The following is a 19,637-nucleotide window of genomic DNA, read 5'->3' on the forward strand; positions in this document are numbered from 1 at the left end:
CAATAGGTTTATCAGGACATAACCCTATCATAAATCAAGGAGCGTCTGTATTTTCTACTGCCTAATTACAGTAAGTTCTTACTTAATGTCAACAGGCTCTGCAGTTTTAAATGAAATAACATACAATAAAAGAAGTTTTACCTTAGGCTAATTGATATAAATAAGAGTTAAATTCCTATGGCATCTTATCAACATTAAAATGAAATGATGTTGAATCAAACAGTGTTATTTGAGGGCCTGCTGTATATCTATTTAATATCTCCTAGGCACCTAAAACTCAATATACACAAAACAACTTCTGAGTTGTGCCCTCTAAACTGGTTTTCTAATGTTCTCTGTCTCAGGCCATAATCCTATTGTCTACCTGGTTATAGAAGGCAGAAACCTCAGAGTCATGTTTAAGATATTGCTCTGTCATTCTTCATGTCTAATCTATCATCACATTTTCTTTTACTTTTTTTTTTGTCTTAAACAACAGAAATTTTATTTTCTGTTCTTAAGGCTAGAAATTCAAGATCAAAATGACTATACAGTTAATTTCTTTTGAGGCCTCTCTCCTTGGCTTGTCGATGGCTATTTTTATATTCACATGGTCCTCTGTATTAGCATATCATCACATTTTCTTGATTTCATCTACCAAGTATCTCTCAAATACATCTGCATCTGCAGCTCCACTACTATTACCATCTCCCTATTATTAATCCAGCCTATTATTTTCTTACACTATATCCCGCAGTAGCCTTCTAAATGGTGTTTCTCTTTATTCTTGACCTGCTAACTAGAATAACTCTTACAGTGCTAATCATGACATACTCCCTTATCTTAAAACCCCCCCAGCGCTTTTCTGTTGCCCTAAGGATCAAGGCAAATTGTTTAAATGTCTTACAAGGCTTTGAAACTCTTCATGCTTTCACTTGCCATAGTATCTTGGCATATGCTGTTTTCCAAGCTCCAGTACTCTTTTCTTCCTTTCTTTAGTTAATTTCTGTTCATCCTTTTAGAACCCAAACTAGTTTTCACTTCCCCAAGAAGCCTTCCATGATGTCTTAGCATAGGTCAAATCTCTTGATAAAGACCCTCATAGCACTGAACGTATCTCCTTCAGAGCTTTGTCAACTTTATAGTTTTGCATTTGTTTTTTATTATTTTATTAATACCTGTTTACTGTAGACTGCATTCAGGCCAAAAATGCTTACTGTTAAATGCTATATATTTACTTTCCCTGTCATTTGATGTTTCTCTTCATAAAATCATTAAGATTCAGTATAAATAATTATGCATTTTAGATTCCTAAAGCTTTCTTTAAATACTTAACCATGTTATATTATTGCTTAATGGTATCAAAGGGGAGCAGTTGTAGATTGTAGATATTTTAAAAAATTTTGCTGTTGAATTTCAGTGCTGTGGTAGATGATTAAATTAATTAATGAGAAATTTGGAGAGAAATTAAACACTTACTTTAATCATAGCTAATATCCAAACTCTATTTGGTATTTTTCTTTTCTTTTTTTTTTTTTTTGATTAAAAAATGTCACTGATGTTTATTAGAGCAAAGGTGTTTTTTTAATTTTATTTATTTTTTTAATTTTAATCACTGTTCAAGTACAGTTTTCTCCTTTTTACTCCCAATCCAGCCCGCCCACCCAACCTTCCCCATATTTGGTATTTTTCTAGGAGACTTCATAAAAAAGATGTTCTCCGAGAGGTATATTATAAAATTTAAACTCAGAAATCTTGGGTAAACAATTTGAAATGTACCGTTTCTCTGACTTATTTTTACAGGCGACACCCACTTGGGTGGCAGCAGTAGAGAAGGCTCATTTAAAGAAACGATAACATTAAAGTGGTGCACTCCAAGGACAAATAACATTGGTAGGTATTTTAAAAGAATTTTAAAGTGTTTTAAAGGGCTCATTAATTTGCTGGTTTTTGAATTTTTGTTTTACATTGTTACAGCATTCAAAAAACAAGTTTTTTTCTCTTATGGAAATATTTCCTTATATTCTTTCAAATCAGTGTTCTCTTCTATTTCAGAATTACACTATTGCACTGGCGCTTATCGAATTTCACCTGTAGATGTAAATAGTAGACCTTCCTCCTGCCTTACTAATTTTCTTCTAAATGGTAACTTTCATCATTTAATTGTTTTGACTGAGATTGTTACAAGTGAAATCATCAGTGAGAATATGTGAAAATGAGAAATCTGGAAAAGCCATTTTTACAACATAGTTTAACCATTTTATTTTGCAAACTATTTTAAAGTTATATAATTGTAAATACCCTTTACTAGTTTTACTAATGTTTAAAATTAAGATGACTTTATGTGTTTTGGACTATTATATCTGTTTTAGTTAATATATTTTTTAGTAATTTAATTTAAAAAGACCATTAGAGTCTACTTGTCCATTTTTTGAGGATAGAACAATACAGACATTTATCTTGGCCTATTGAATTTTTTAAAATTTGATTTTGGAGAGGGAGAAGTAATATTGATTTGTTTTTGTTTTTTAGATTTTGTTTATTTCTTAGAGAGGGGAAGAGAGAGAGAAAGAGAGGGAAACATCAATGTGTGGTTGGCTCTTGCATGCCCCACACTGAGGACCTGGCCCACAACCCAGGCATGTGCCCTGACTGGGAATCAAACTGAGGACCTTTTACTTTGCAGTCCTGTGCTCAGCCCACTGAGCCACACCAGCCAGAGTCATGATTTGTTGTTCCACTCTTTATGCATTCTTGGTTGCTTCTTGTATGTGCCCTGATCGGAGGAGATGGAATCCATGACCTTGGCGTATCAGGAAGATGCTCTATCCAGCTGAGCTACCTGGCCAGGGCCTTGGCCTATTGAACTTTAAATTACAAAATATACGTGAACTTATTTCTCTTTGAACACTCTATCTTTACCATAAACATTTTAATGGTATGCTATATTATTCTTACACATGTGGTCTTAAATTTGTGTTCTCCTTGTTTGAAGAAAATTAAAAAAAACTAATTTTTGGATTTCACTTACTAAATCTAAATTCTAATACCTTTTGTGGTGATTCTCATCATCAGCTAGGGTTTTGAACCACTGAAATGATGAGTTAGCCAGCCTTCATTATAAGATTAATTTCATAGTTATATTAAGCACAGTTTGATTATCAGGCTATGTAAAATCCACATTAAATAACATTTGGTAATGTAAAATAGAAAGTAGTTATGATAATAGTGCTGATAAGTAGGTATTGTGAAAGTGAATTGAGACTTTGCTTTCTCCCCTAAATACTTCATAGCTGTGATAATGTTGAGGGTTATCCAACAGTTGTTTCACTTTTCTTCTTGATGTTCAATGGAAAAATTTTACATGAACTTGTAGTTGAATGAAGAGTATAACCAAACACTATACTTGAGACCACTATATTTTGTAAAACCATCTCTATAACTGTGTAAGCTTGGAGTGACCAAGAGAAAACTAAGGCTAGAATTCAGACTTTATGGACTTGAAATGCAGTTGTAGTAACTTAGCAATGCTGGTTAAAATATAGGATAAATGAAAAATTTCGACATAAATGTTAAGGGAAAAAAATAAGAGCCCATTTGAATGTCATTACTTTTGACAGGTCGTTCTGTTCTATTGGAACAACCACGAAAATCAGGTTCAAAAGTCATCAGTCATATGCTTAGCAGCCATGGAGGAGAGATATTTTTGCACGTCCTTAGCAGTTCTCGATCCATTCTAGAAGATCCGCCTTCAATTAGTGAAGGATGTGGAGGAAGAGTTACAGACTATCGGATTACAGTAAGACTAGTATCTATACAATTTTTTTAAAGATTATTTATTTATTTATTCAGAAAGGGGAAGGGAGGGGGAAATATCAATGTGCAAGAGGTACACCAATCAGTTGCCTCTCAGAGGCCCCCAAATGGGGACCTGGCCTGCAACCCAGACATGTTCCCTGACTTGAGAATTGAACCAGCAACCTTTCAGTTTGCAGGCTGGCACTCAGTCCACTGAGCCATACCAGCCAGGGCCAATATATATAAATTTTATAATTTGAGTCTATCATTATTCAGCAAGTGGTTATTGAGGGCCTATTATATGCAAAGATCTGTGACAAAGGGGTTTTGGAAGTTGATTATTTGTTTTATTTAGGTGAATCATCCTTTAATACTTGCTCAGAAGAGTTATTTACCATTACATAGTCATCCTTGTATATTAAGTGTGTGCTGAGAAGTATCTGAATAGCGTTGACATACTGGAATTATAGGAAGGAATAGAAATTGATTTGAACTAATATTTTAGGTGGAACTTTATTTCTAGTAACTTAAATGGCAAACAGAAACATTTTAATAGATTGCTGCAACTTTGAAATAATGCTAAATTTTCCATTTAAAGGTTCATAAAAGAAAATTGTGTTTATTTTTGGTAGAAACTCTATTGTTCTGATTTTAATTTTTCACTCCTCCTTCCCTCATTTATATTTGGTATTTCATGGCTGTCTCCTTTTTGAGGTGGTTATGAGAATTAAATGTGATTGATGTATATGAGTGTACTTTGTAAACCGAAGTGTTATATACTGTAAGTAATTGTTTTTGATTAGGCTTTTCTTTATTGTTTTTATATTTTTTAACAAGGAGAAAACTAATATTGTAGAAGATTTAGATACAGATATCTGTAAAAAAAGGACTATAAATTACCTATAATTTCATTATTCAAAGATTAATTGTTGATATTCTGATGTTATATCAAAGTAGCTTTTTGGTAAGCAAATTGGTACTGATGTGATTCACTAATTCTTCTTTCTGTATATGATATAAAAGAGTTAAAGTATAGAAGCTGAAAAATAAGTGTTCCTTATTTTTAAATGTGCAAACAGTAGTGAATGTTTGAGGCTTTTTTTTATCTCCATTGTATAATAATAAAGGCTGATAGGTTTCATGTTCAAAAAGAAAAAAATAAGGGAGAGGGGAAGGGGGAGCTATTAGAGAAAATGCTTTGTTGGGTATCACAGGACGGAAGACGTCAGGGAAACAGACTGTTACATGTAATCCATACTGAGACATTAGAAAATAGTTTCTAATTTTATCTTATTTGGTTATCATTAGGATTTTGGTGAATTTATGAGGGAAAACAGATTAACTCCTTTTCTAGACCCCAGATATAAAATCGATGGAACTCTTGAGATCCCTTTGGAACGAGCTAAAGATCAGTTAGAAAAACATACCCGTTACTGGCCTATGATTATTTCACAGACCACCATTTTTAACATGCAAGCGGTAAGTGTTAAATAGTTTCATCTTTTCTTCTAGATTAGTAGTCTATGCTTTCCAGATACCATTTCTCAATCAAAGAATGAAATATATGATTTTGCTACAGTTAAATAATTATAATAAAACTGAACTGAAAGTTACAGATTATCTGGCCAAGATGATGTTTAAGATCAATTGAAATTCTGCCTAGATGCTTTGACATTTATTTTTCAAGACAGATTTTTTTTCTTTTTCTTTTTTTAATGTTACAGGTAGTTCCATTAGCCAGTGTTATTGTGAAAGAATCTTTGACAGAAGAAGATGTGTTAAACTGTCAAAAAACAATATACAATTTAGTTGATATGGAAAGAAAAAATGATCCTCTACCAATTTCCACAGTAGGCACAAGAGGAAAAGGCCCTAAAAGGTAGTTTTTTTCCCCTTCTACATATCACATTTACTTGATACATACTGTTTTTTACCCTAGCTTATTCTGTATATAAATAATATATTTGGGGGTATTTATATATACATACATATGATCAAAATCAAATTATACAGAATAAAAGAATTGGTTACATTATAACATAGAATTGTACCATTAGCTATGTAGGTAAAGAAGTCTGTGTTTAATTATTTTCTTTTACTTTACCATAAGTGACACTTGAATATTATGCTACAGGGTATTTCTAAGATTGTTATTTTAAATCTTTCTTTCAGAGATGAACAATACCGTATCATGTGGAATGAATTAGAAACCCTTGTCAGAGCTCATATCAGTAACTCGGAGAAACATCAGAGGGTCTTGGAATGTCTGATGGCCTGTAGGAGCAAACCCCCAGAAGAAGAGGAACGAAAGAAACGAGGAAGAAAGAGGGAGGACAAAGAGGACAAGTCAGAGAAAACAGTGAAAGATTATGAACAGGAGAAGTCTTGGCAAGATTCAGAGAGGTGGCTTGTTGATACTAAAATAGCATCATTGTTCCTTTTGGCATATCAATTCTGCATCTAGAACATTCAAACTTCATTTAATAGATGTTCTTTTAGTGTATATTTATTTTATTTATAACTTAGATTTTCATTCTTAGTATCTAAAAGATTTTAGACTTAAGGAGTTATGATTTACTATTAGTGAAAAGATAGTTTTTACTTTTTATCCTAATTAACTTCTGAAAATTATAATTCAGGATGTTCGGTATCAGTATTTCCTTGATGTGTTATTAATGTCAGAGACATAGTTTTATTTCTTTGTTTGGTAAATAATGATTGAATACCTGTGGTGTGCCAGACAGTTAGCATAAGGTTCCTGCCTTGGAAGAACGTACAGTGTTGTAAAAATAGGCAAGTAAGTCACTGATGACAGCAAAATGTGGAAGGTGTTGTCATAAAAATAGGCACAGATGTCCTTAGGAGCACAGAGAAAGAACAGAGTCCTGATTCTGAAAACCGTCCTCGATAGTACATCTTCCTAAGTTCATGATTTATAAATAAAAGTATCTTAACATATTAGCTGTCTTTCATCTTCTACCTTCTTGCCAGAAATCAGGCAAAGAACCAGGGAAATGTTATAATGGCTGTGTAGTAAGTCCCACTCAGAACTTATGATGAAAAATTTCAAACATTTATTCTACTGTAATTAAATATTTACCCATCACCTACTTTGACCAAGTATCAATTCATGGTAGATTTTATTTCATATGTATTCACATCCACTCCCCTCACCACCAGCATCATCTGTGTCCCGTATGGGAATATTTGGAAGCTAATTCCAGAAATCATATCACTTCACCCCAAAAGAAGTAGAATGTAGAACATTTCTCTTTGACTTTAGGAGTACACTTCTTCCTTAGTGCCACCAAGCTTTTGAAACAGAATTGGCTAACTGCGAGTAGGGGACAGAGAGTACTCTCATTTAGAGCACACTGTTACTCAAGTATTTGTGTATTTTACAAGTGTTTTTGTTTCCTTGGAAAACTCAAAGAAAGCTTGGAGTATTAAGCTTTTAACTTGTGGAATGTAAATAGATGCCCACAGTACATAAACTAGGGAACAAATGATAATTAATTACTTAATTTTTTTTTGTAATTTGAAATAGTATTTTTGTCCATATCTTTAAAAATTGAAATTGTGAACTTTCTTCCAAAGGTCATTAGCTTACTATTATTTTCTTACAGTTTTCTCCATTATTTTAATATTTATAGCTAACTAGATTACTAAATTATTACATTATAATGATGAAGGAAATGGGGAAAAGTTGTGTTTAATTCATTAAGTTCTCTTACCTGATTTTGGATTGACATTTAGCTTATGATTAGTTTCGAGATTTACTTTGTGAGAGTAGCTATCTTTTATGAAGACCGACATTCAAATTCTAGTTTAATTATTGAACCATTTAGATTTCTCAACATTTTAACTTTAAATTTTATTATTTGTACCTCGAAAAGATTAAAAGGCATGTTAGAACGTGGGAAAGAAGAGTTGGCTGAAGCTGAAATTATAAAAGATTCACCTGACTCTCCAGAACCTCCAAACAAAAAGCCCCTTGTTGAGATGGATGAAACTCCACCAGTAGAAAAATCAAAAGGTAGGGTAGAACTTAGGAACTGTGATTGTAAAAAGTTGTCCACCTTAGTTCTGTTTTGTATAGTTTTATTTAATATTGTTGTGTATATCAGGAAGAGCTAATAACTGTTCTGTTGTTTAGATTTTTTTTTTTACAGCCTTGGAAAATAGAGACAGTAAATATATTTGCCAGTATTAAAGAAAAAGTACCATGTCTTCATTAGTGAAGACTTTGGAAAATAAGGACTTGTACTTAAGTCTGTGTTTTAGGAAATTTTAATTATGTAAACTTGAATCTGTTTATGTTCCTGACACTATAGTAAGTGGTAGGTTATTGAAGACAAATGCTTTTCCTTCAGCCCTTACTGGATTTAGGAAAAGATCCAATATCACCCATCTATTGATAAATTAAAATGTGGTGTGCATCAGCATCAATAAAGATATTATAAATAATATTTTTATTAAAAAGCCTTTACTTTTTCCTGTTCCAATTTAATCTTTATTGTATTTTTCTCCTCATTACCATTTAGTCCCCTTACACCTCCCTCGCTTCAGTAACCACTACTCTGTTGTCCATTTCCATGAGTCCTTTTTCCTTTTTTTCTCAATCCCTCCACCTCTAAGGTCTTTCATCTCTTATGTATAAGCTGATATGCTTCATTTCCTCTTGAAGGAATTCTAGGCATTAAAGATATGATTTGGGTTTGGGAGCTCCTGTAATCATTGAAGGCCTTAGTTATCTTAAGGGAAACTGGATTTAGTCCTTTTAGGATAAATGGGAAATGGTATGACAAAGGACTGATATCTTGCCATAAGATTTTTTTTTAATGTAGTTTTTGAGTAGTTTTATAATTTTAGAATTTACATTTAAGCTAGGATCCATTTTGAATTTTATAAAAATAAATTGCAAAATATGGGTCAATATTTATATTTTTGCACTTATGTCCTAATTGTTCCAGCAGCATTTGTTGAAGACTGTCCCCTCTTCATTGAATTGCCTTTGTACCTTTGATCAGAAATCAATTGATTTTATATGTAGGAATGTATTTGTTGGTCTGTGTGTTTATCGTTTGCCTTATGTTTATCGTAATACTACCATGATAACTACCAGTAGAGTCTTAATATCAGGTAGTGAATCTTCTAACTTTTTCCTACTTTTCAAAGTAGTTTTGGCTATTCTAGTCCTTTTGCCGTTTCATATTGTGCAAAAAAAAGTTAACATAGCAAGCTTGAGGCTATTAACATTAGAAGAGCCTGCTTGTAAATTTGGCCCTTGGCTGGCATCTGGGAACTTGGCTTTTAAAACATTCCCTAAATGATGAAGTTATTTTGCCTTTCATCTAAGCTGAACACCTGCTTTCCTTCTGGGAGTCTGGAATTTTGGTAGCTGTGGTTTGGCAGAGAATGCCCTTGTGACCAGAGGCAATAAAAACCTTCAACTCTGAGTCTCAGTGGGCTTTCCTGACAGAAATATCGTACACACGGCTGCACTTTTGCTGCCAGCAGGAGGTGGCACTGTGTGAACCCTCACGGCAGGGAGAGAGCATGGGAAGACTGCAAATAGATTCCTCTAGTTTTTGCCTTACTGATTGGGCCATGTACCCTTACTGTGTGGCTGTAATGATTCTTAGCTGTGAGTGTAACTTTATGTTTAGTCATTTGAGTCCTTCCAGCAAATCACCAAACTAGTAGGTGGTCTTGGAGACCCCTAAACATTTAAATGTTTGAATAAGGGGAAGATGGTGTTGCTTTAATTGTATAAAACAATAGAATTCAAGGTAAGTTTTTAAAATTTGTAAATTTTGAAGTAATGAATTATTCTACCTTTTTCTCTTCTTTCATATATAACACCAGGGCCAGTATCCTTATTATCCTTGTGGAGTAATAGAATCAATACTGCCAATTCCAGAAAACATCAGGAATTTGCTGGACGTTTGAACTCTGTTAATAACAGAGCTGAGTTATATCAACATCTTAAAGAAGAAAATGGGTTTGTATTATTTATTGTAGAAATTGATATTATAAGTTAAAATGTAATGAATACTCCTTTATGTTCAGCATTTATTACTAATATTATGAATTGATACATGTTACCTATAAAGAGAAATAAAATTAACTTTTTTGATTCTTAGTGCCTGAAAAAGACATGATTCTGTTGATTGTAACCCTGAAAGTATTTACTTCTTAGAGCATTTTTACTTTGTTCAATAAACATCATGGAGGGAAAAATCATAGAGAAAACTTAGTATGTAACACCGAAGCTGTAAAATAATGTGGGGAAAATATTTTCTAATTAAGTAACACAGTATTAGGAATATTTATTTTAATTGAATAAGTCTCAGGTTTGATTATTTTAATCTCTTTTTTAGAAGACATTTTGATAATGTGTTGGTAAAGGAACTTCTTTAGTGGAAAAGGAAATAAATCTTTGACTAAATGCCAGAAGTTTTTTTTCCTTGGTTTCACTTGCAGAAGTATATTGAAAAAAGTGGACTTTGACAGGAGACTCTGGGAAAGTCACGTAATCTCTCTGGGTCTCAGTGTTTTCTCATCTGCAAAATGAGGAAGTTAAACTGACCAGAGGAATGCTAACCTTGGTTCTTTTCCAAAGTGCTAATATTATTCTGCTTGTTGAATATTTTAGAGTTTAATTTCATATGAAAGCTATACAAGGAGAAAAAATATGGATAGTTAATGCTTTATTTTACCTACTCATTTTTTTTCTTCCTATTTTTCAGAATGGAGACAACAGAAAATGGAAAAGCCAGCCGGTGACTTGGGGAACTAAATCTACTATATTGCATAAATATTTTGGGTGGAATTTGATATAAGTACTTTTACAGCAAGATTGTATAGTTATGCAGCCTGGACTGGTTTTTACATTTTTAAAATATTTCAACTATCTTTTTGTATTAATTATAAGATTGGCACATATGTCAAAAAATACATTTGAGATTTGTCCTCCCAAATCACACAAATTTATTTTATGGTAAAAAGTTTTCCCCCTAGAAATGTTTTTTAAAAAATTCTTAGGCTTCTCTTTGCCAAATAAAACTATTAAAATATTTGAAATGCAAAATATTGGAGTATTCCTTTAGTAAAATATATTTATTTAATGACTGACAACTTTTAGAAATTAAAAAAAATTTTATCAGAATTTAGGAGAGATTTACAATATTTGGTATAAAATCTTCAAGGTTAGTCTGCAGCATATGTAGTGCTTTTCCCAAAAAATGTTCTTTCTGTTTGCTTATTTTGTATTTTAAATTTTGTTTGTTTATGTGTTGCGCATTTAAAAGCAGAATTTTCAGGTAATTGGTATAAATTTATATTTACCCATATTAGATAATGCTACTTTTTATTTTCTGCTAAAAATTTATTGTCCATTGACTTTTCATACTGAAAGAGAAGAATAAAGGAGATTACTTTATAGACTTAGAAGAAAGGAAAGTTGCTAGGTTATTTATTTTCATCCTTGAATAGAATCTTGGTCTCCTCATCACTGAGAAATGTTGTGGTTATTTGGTATACCTCGGTGACTTGTCTTACTGTGCTGCTTCATCTGGAAGCTCATAACATGTTGCAAGAAACATGTTATGTAGATGTTGAATACTAATTCTAAGCTTGTCATTTTTCCTTGAGTGTTTAGTAGAGGAAGGAAAAAGGTCGTTCTTTCATCAATATTTTCTATTAAAAGAACTACTGGTGTTTATTTATTTACTTTTTTAGTTACCCATCTCTGTGGGGGTTTTTTTTAATAATTTATTTTTATTGTATTTTATTACCATTTATCCCCATTATAGCCTTTCTACCTCTACCTGTTGCCCTCCTCTGCTGTTTTTTTAAATTTTTAAAAAATGTATGGGGAGTGACATTGTTTAATAAAATTATATAGGTTTCAAGCGTACAATTCTATGGTACTTCATCTGTGTATTGTGTGTTTACCACAAAGTCAAGTCTTTTTCTGTCACCATTTATCCTCCTTTTAACCTCTTCTCCCTCCCCCAACCCCCATTTCTCTTTGGTAATCACCCTCCTATTGTCTGTCCCTCATTTTTTTTCCTTAATCCCCTTACTTTTGTCTTACAGCCTCCCAATCCCTCTCCTCTCTGACTCTGTCATTCTATTGTCTGTATCTGTGAGTCCATTTCTATTTTGTTTGTTATTTTATTTTGTTTATTAGATTCCACATATAAGTGAAATCATATGGTATTTGTCTTTCTCTTACTGGCTTATTTCATGTAGCATAATACTCTCCATGTCTATTCGTGCTGCCACAAAAGGTAAGAGTTCTTTTTATGGCCAAGTAATATTCCATCATGTAAATGTACTGCAGCTTTTTTTATCTACTCATTTACTGATGGGCACTTCCAAATCTTGGCAATTGTAAATAACACTGAAGTGAACATAAGGGTGTGTATATTCTTTTGAATTAGTGTTTCTTGGGATATATTCCCAGAAGTAGAATCAATGGGTCATAGGTTGTTTTTATTTTTAATTTTTTTGAGGAAACCCCATATTGTTTTCAACACTGGCTGCACCACTCTGCGTTCTGACCAACAGTGGACAAGGGTTCCCTTTTCTCTACACTTTTGCCAGCACTTGTTGTTTGTTGGTTTATTGATGACAGCCATTCTGTCAGGTGTGAGGTGGTATCTCTTTGTGGTTTAAATTTGCATCTCTCTGATGATTAGTAACATTGAGCATCTTTTCATCTCTGTTTGCCACCTGTATTATGTGGCCACTTCTCTTTGGAGAAGTGTCTATTCAGATTCTTTGCCCATTGGTTAATTGAATTGTATGTCTTTTTGGTGTTGAGTTGTATAAGTTCTTTATAAATTTTGAATATTAATCCTTTATTAGATGTATCATCTGTGAACATGTTCTCCCATTAAGTAGGTTGTTTTTTTATTTTGTTGGTTTCCTTTGCTATGCAAAAACTTAGTTTGATGTAGTCCTACTTGTTTATTTTTTCTTTCGTTTCCCTTGCCCAAGGAGATATATCAGAAAAAAAAAATATTTCTACAAATTATGTCTGAGATTTGACTGCCTATGCTTTCTTCTAGGATTTTTATGGTTTCAGGTCTTTCAGTCTTTAATCCATTTTAAGTTTATTAATGTGTACGGTGTAAGAAGGTGGTCTATTTTCATTTTTTGCATGTCCAATTTTCCAGCCACCATTTATTGAATAGACTGTATTTACTCTGGCTGAGGCAGCTGACTGCTCAGTAGGGTGACAGGGCATCCAGAGGGGGCATCTTCTGCATTCCCCCAGGTTGATGCCTATGGAGGGGAGCACTCCACCCAAGAAAGATGGCATCTTTGGTGTGGGAGAGGGACTCGGCACTGAGACCTTGGCAGCTGTCCTTTCAGCTCTCTCCCAGAGCTCTAAACCACAGTCTCTCCTCACATGACTCTAGTCTGCCCCTCCCTCCCTCTGCGGCATTCCAGGGTGAGTGGCTGCTAGTGGGATGTTGTGTGCTGTCCCTGTTAGAGGGCACCTGGTGAACAGAATCCCCACTGCTTTTCATGCCAGATGTATGAATGCCTCTTCCCAGCTCTGATGCTCTGAGCTGGGGAGCCTGGCTTGGGGTTGAGACTCCATGCAGAGGAAGCCTTTGCAGGTGAGGCATCCCTCTAGAATCTCAGCTGCTGCCCATGGGAGGGGGACCAGCCCTTTTCACATCTCCGCCCTTCCTGTAAGTCTCTTTATGGCTTCTGTAAATCATTGGTTATAAGACTTGATCAGCTAGTCTTCAGTTGGTTATTCAGGTCAATTGTACGTCCAGTTTGGTCCGAGGAGGAGCGAGTGTACCTCCCACTGACTCCACTGCCATCTCTGATGTCTTCAACAACTGATGTTTAAACAGGAGTTCAGCAGGCTTTTCTTCAATCCAGGGAAACTTAACATGACTCTATTTTTTTAAGTACTCCTCAGCCTCTGGATTCTTCCTCTCCTTAAGCTAGAGCCATTTTTATCCTTACCACTGTGTTTATATATAAACCTATACAAATCATGTACAACCATGACCAAGCCTAATTAGCACTTTAGACTTTGCAAGATTTAAGAGCTATAATCCAATACTGAGAAATTGCATCATATTTACTTCTGTTTGGGTTCTGATCTTTTATATATATTTTTTCTTATTTTCAGTTACATTGACATACAATATTAGTTTCAGGTGTACAGCATAGTGATTAGACATACAACTTCTGTCTAGTACCCATCTAACACCATGCATAGTTACTACAGTATTTTTTTAAAGATTTTATTTTTAGAGAGGGAGGAAAGGAGGGAGAAAAAGAGGGAGAGAAACATCAATGTGTGGTTGCCTCAAGCGCCCCCTACTGGGGATGTGGCCCACAACCCAGGCATGTGCACTGACTGGAAATCCAACCAGCGAACCTTTGTTTTGCAGGCCTGCACTCAATCCACTGAGCCACACCAGCCATGGTTATTATTACAATGTTAATGACTGTATTCCCTCTCTGTATTTTATATCCCTGTGACAACTTTTATCACTGGCAATTTGTACTTAATCCCTTCACCTTTTTGTGTCTTACTCTTCATACCCATTTTTCAACTTGTGCCCAGTTGGGGTCCCTTGTTTATTTTTATTCACTTATTTATTTGTTATTTATTTTTTTAAGACTTAATTGGCGTTATTAAACATTATGAATTAGGCTGTATCCCACTGAGCAAGTAGAAGCTCCTCTGGTTTATATCTTTGTTTTATTTAAAATGTTTTCTTAAGATTTATTTTTAGAGAGAGGGGAAGAGGGAGAAGGGGAGAGAAACATCAGTCAGTTGCCTCTTGAACTTGCCCTGACCAGGGGCCAAATCCTCAACCCAGGCATGTACCCTGACCAGGAATCGAACCAGAGACCTTTCTGGGATGATGCCCAACCAACTGAGCCACACTGGTCAAGGCGACCCCTGATTTACCAGTATTTCTTGATCCAAAAATCTTTCTTTCACAGCCCATCTTCAAACACTGGGATCCTTTTGTGCTCTCAGTTTGTGTTTCTCCTTTTCTAATATGCTAAGGCCATGCTACTTGTTGACACAGTCTTATCTACATTTCAGTCTCCATTTTTAGATATTATTTATGAACTGCTGTTACTGTGCTCTTGTAACTGGGAGACTATTTATATGCTGCATTTTGAACTATTGTGCCACAAATACACATACACAATAACAATACACATACACAATAATATACACAATAGTGTATATTATTTCCTATATATTATTTTATGTTGTTTGCTGTCAAGACAATTCAGCTGGCTCATGCTATCTGCTTACCTAGATGTCTTTAAGCATCTCTCACTGCCATAACCCTTCCCCTCACCCCCTCACCACCTTCCCATGATGCTTGGCCTTATCTTGAAGTACATATTCCAGGTTTTTGGTGCAAGTGACCATTTTAGGACAAAAATAGAAGAATGACAGTTGTTGGGTTTTGTTTTTTTTTTAAACAGTATCTATATTGAGGATTTACTAGTCAAGATAATGGACAAAATTTAATTAAAAAAATTCACTACCCATCCAATAGTGGAATGTCTGCTTAGGTCCAGACTTAATGATTGTGAGAATCAAAGTTACTTTAGGAGAGAGAACAGCTATACTTTCAATTATATTAGAAGACTCTAATATCAGCATCATTGTAGCACAAAAGACACCCCTCATTCTGCCCTTTTGACCAGGGCAGAAAGTTTATTTAAAGAATTAATGGCTGAGTCCTGGCTGGTGTGGCTCAGTGGATTGAGGGGCCAGCCTTTGAACCAAAGGGTTGCCTGTTGAATTTCCAGCCTAGTGCACATGGTTGTGGACCAGGTCCCCAGTAGGGGGTGTTCAAGAGGCAACCACACATTGATGTTTCTCTTCCTTTCTTTCCCCCTCCTTTCCCTCTCAAAAAATAAATAAATAAAATATATATTTTTTAAAACTTAATGGCTGAGAATTTCCTATGGGAGAGATTTGGATGTCCAAGTTCATGAAGCTTATAGGCCACCAAATAAAATTAAAGAGATCCTCTCCAAGACACATTATAATAAAACACAAAAATCAAAGACAGAGAATCATAGAAAGAGCAAGAGGGGGGAAAAAACCCCTTGTAACTTACAAGCTATCCCCTGTAATGCTATTAGCAGATTTCTCAGCAGAAATCTTACGGGCTGGGAGAGAGTGGGATGTAAAAGAATAAAACTGCCAAACAAGAATACTTTACATGGCAAAGCTGTTCTTCAGAAATAGAAGAGACAAACAAAAGCTGAGGGAATGCATCATCACTATACCTGCCTTATGAAAAACGCTAAAACAAGTTCAAGTTGAAGTGAAAGGAGAATAATTAGTAACATAAAAACCTGGCAGTATACAACCCATGGTAAATGTAAGTAGTCACCTTCAGAATACTCTAATACTATAATATGGTAGTGTTAAGTACTTTAGTATAAAGGTTAAAGGACAAGGGTATTAAAAACTATAACTACATTAATTTTTAATTATATTTTATTGATTACACTATTACAATTGTACTGATTTTTCTCCCTATGCCCCCCTCCACCCAGCACCCCCCACTCCCTCATGCTATCCCCCTGCAGTTGTTCATACCCATGGGTCATGTGTATAAGTTCTTCGGCTTCTCCATTTCCTATACTGTACTTTACAACCCATGGCTACTCTGTAACTACCTATTGTACTTCTTAATCATCTCACATCGTCACCCATTCCCCCACAACCCACCCCCAACTATCAAAAGGTGGTTTGTATCTGTGATTCTTTCTTCTTGTTTCCTTTGGTTTTTTAGATTCAACTGTTGGTACATACATGTTTTTGCCATTTTATTGTTCACTGTTTTGATCTTTTTCTTAAATAAGTCCCTTTAACACTTCATGTAATAATGGTTTGGTGATGATGAACTCCTTTAGTTTTTTTTTTTTTTTTTCCTCTGGGGAGCTCTATTTCTGCCCTTCAATTCTAAATGATAGCTTTGCTAGTAGAACAATCTTAGCTGTAGGTCCCTGCTTTTCATGACTTTGAAAATTTCTTGCGAGTCCCTTCTAGCCTGCAAAATTTCTTAAGAGAAGTCAGCTGATATGGGAACTCCCCTGTAGGTAATAACTTATTTTCTCTTGCTGCTTTTAAATTTTAAGATTCTCTTGTTATCTTTAAACCTCAGCATTTAATTATGATGTGTCTTGGGGTGGGCCTCTTTGCATCCATCTTGTTTTGAACTGTTTGCTTCCTAGGCTTGCATGTCTGTTTCCTTCACCAAAGTAGGGAGGTTTTCTTTTATTGTTTTTTCAAATAGATTTCCAGTTTCTTGCTCTTTCTCTTCTCCTTTGGCACTCCTATGATGTGAATGTCGGAATGCTTGAAGTTGTCCCAGCGGCTGCTTAACCTATCCGGTTTTTATTTTTTTATTCTTTTTTCTTCTTGTTCTGATTGGTCGCTTTTTGTTTCTTTATGTTCCAAATCATTGCTTTGATTCTTGGTTTCATCCACTCTACTGTTGTTTCCATATAAATTGTTCTTTATTTCAGTTAGTGTATCTTTTGTTTCTGACTCGATCTTTTTTATGGTATTGAGGTCCTCACTAAGATCCTTGAGTATCCTTATAACCACTGTTTCGAACTCTGCATCTGATAGATTGCTTTATCTTTGTTTCATTTGGCTCTTTTTCTGGAGTTTTCATCTATTCTTTCATTTGGGCCATGTTTCTTTGTCTCCTCATTTTGGCAGCTTCCCTGTGTTTGTTTCTATGCATTAGGAAGAGCTGCCTTGACTCTGTGTCTTGGTAGCATGGCTTAGTATAGTAGGTGTCCTGTAGGGTCCAGTGGCACAGCCTTCCCTATCACTCAAGATGGGTACTCAAGGTGTGCCCTTTGGTGGGCCGAATACACCCTTTTGCAGCTGAGCTGTGGTTGCTGTTGGCAGATCAATGGGATTGATTTACCCAAGCCGGTCAGTTTCGAGGACTGGCTATGACTACTTAGTACCAACCTCCACCCTCTGTGGAGGATCAGCTATGCAGGGGCAGGGTGGTGGTGCTCTGATGTGGTCTGTAGCTGTGTACTGGGTGCACAGGCCCTGGGGTTTCTCAGGTGGAGCAGGCCAAGGTCAGGCCCCACCTGTATTTTGCCCAGATCCACCCTGCTTGAATTATAAAGCGATCTGAGATGGCTGAGACTTTTGCTGGGCTTGGAGATTCCCAGGTGAAGTTAAGCTGTGAATCTAGGCTGGCTGCCGCTAGTGCTGGGCCTGGGGCTCACTGAGGCCAGCTGTTGCTTGTTAGAGGATTTAGGAAGCTGTGAAGCATGAACGAAGACAGCCATTCATGTGGAAAAGCAGCTTGGGTGGGCCCGTAAGTTGGGTGGGAAGGAGTCTCTGGGGATCTCCAAGGCAGGTCAAATAGTGTTAGCCAGGTTGATGGAGTCTCAGATATGGCACCAGCTGGCTAGCTCAGTGGCTCTGTGGTTGGGGGTGGGGGAGCTCAAAAAAGGGACAATGGCCTCTGCTCGCCTTGATGTGAGACACCCCAGTTTCTCCCTGTATGCCACTGGTGCCTTTCAAGCTGCTACCCAGGTGCTGGAGCTCAGAGGGAGTGAATCTGAGTAGGTGAGTCTGTGTGTGGGTTCTTTAAGAGGAACTGCTTGGGACTCCTGAAGTTTCCTCTACCAACTCAATCCCCACTGGTTTTTGCAGCCAGAATTTATGGGGACTTACCTTCCTGGCACTGAAACCATGGGCTAGAGGACCTGGTGTGGGGCTTGGATTCCTCACTCCCAAAATATCCCTCCCAAATTTTTATTTACCACATATGGGTGTGGGACCAGCCAGTCCCCTCATCTGCACCTCTCCTACCAGTCTGGGTATAGTGGTCTCTTCAATTCTGTAGTTGTCAGCCTTCCATTCACCTCGATTTCTGATGGTTCCCAGTGATGGTTCTATATTCTAGTTGTAATATTGTTGTGGTTGTGTGAAGAGGCAAACCATGTCTACCTACACCACCATCTTACAATAATTTTTGTAACATAATAGAAGTGATTTGTGACATGAAAACTGTAAAGGGGAAATAAAAGCCTAGAGTTTTTTATGTGGCTAATTTGTTATCAGCATAAAATGGACTAATACAGCTGTAAGATGTTTTATGTAAGCCTCATGCTAACCAGAGCTGACCTAGAAAGTGGGCAGTGGTGGGGGGGGGAGAGGGAGGGGTAAGGAAGATGGCAGATGTTGGTCGAAGGGTACAAACTTCTAGTTGTGAGCCAAAAAGCCCCAGGGATGTAATGCAGAGCATTGTGATGATAGTTGATAAGACTGTGTCATAATTTGGAAAGTTGATAAGAGTAGATTTTAATTATTTTGCTCACAAAAAAGAAATGATGATTATGTGAAGTGATGGAGGTGATAGCTAATGCTATGGTGGTAATCAGTTTGCAGTGTAGAAGTACATCTCAGTTTGCAATGTAGAAGTTATATGTCAATTATATTTCAGTGAAGTTGGGGAAAAAGATTCTACTGGCTAAAATCTTTACTTGTCTCATAGTATAAGAATTTTCACAATGCTCTTACCACATGATATGTTTAGGAAAAAATTAGAGTCATAAATACTCAGAGATTTTAATCCAAAAAGTTCCAGTTTATTTGAATATTGTTTAAAATCACTGTATGGGCGAGCATATGCAAATGTCATTACAACTTACATATAGACTTAATATATGGATTGATTGACATTAATGCTTCATGAAAGTATTAGAATCAACCTGAACTATTGAATGCTGTACTTGAATTCCTGAATTTACAGTTCACTTAGGTGCCCTTAGTTGAGGGCAAAACAGTC

At 35.6% G+C, this 19,637-nt stretch overlaps 1 protein-coding gene across 4 annotated transcripts in view; it reads left to right on the top strand.

Annotated features, from left to right (window-relative positions):
• INTS13 (integrator complex subunit 13) overlaps positions 1-11,514 on the top strand; it is a 29,449-nt gene extending 17,935 nt beyond the window's left edge. The window contains exons 9-17 of one of the 4 annotated variants that reach the window (XM_045830102.1): positions 1,783-1,872; positions 2,017-2,124; positions 3,600-3,778; positions 5,086-5,256; positions 5,502-5,656; positions 5,950-6,180; positions 7,674-7,813; positions 9,646-9,781; positions 10,530-11,513. In XM_045830102.1, the coding sequence (XP_045686058.1) occupies positions 1,783-1,872; positions 2,017-2,124; positions 3,600-3,778; positions 5,086-5,256; positions 5,502-5,656; positions 5,950-6,180; positions 7,674-7,813; positions 9,646-9,781; positions 10,530-10,566 (1,247 nt within the window). In that variant the 3' untranslated portion in view covers positions 10,567-11,513. Of the gene's footprint in view, positions 1-1,782; positions 1,873-2,016; positions 2,125-3,599; positions 3,779-5,085; positions 5,257-5,501; positions 5,657-5,949; positions 6,181-7,673; positions 7,814-9,645; positions 9,782-10,529 lie in introns of all 4 variants that reach the window. The other 3 variants (XM_045830104.1, XM_045830103.1, XM_045830105.1) reach the window with 3 other exon arrangements.
• The last annotated feature ends 8,123 nt before the right edge of the window (positions 11,515-19,637 follow it).

This window comes from Phyllostomus hastatus, unplaced genomic scaffold, assembly GCF_019186645.2.
Source record: "Phyllostomus hastatus isolate PE091 unplaced genomic scaffold, TTU_PhHast_1.1 phas_scaffold_93, whole genome shotgun sequence".
NCBI lineage: Eukaryota > Metazoa > Chordata > Mammalia > Chiroptera > Phyllostomidae > Phyllostomus > Phyllostomus hastatus.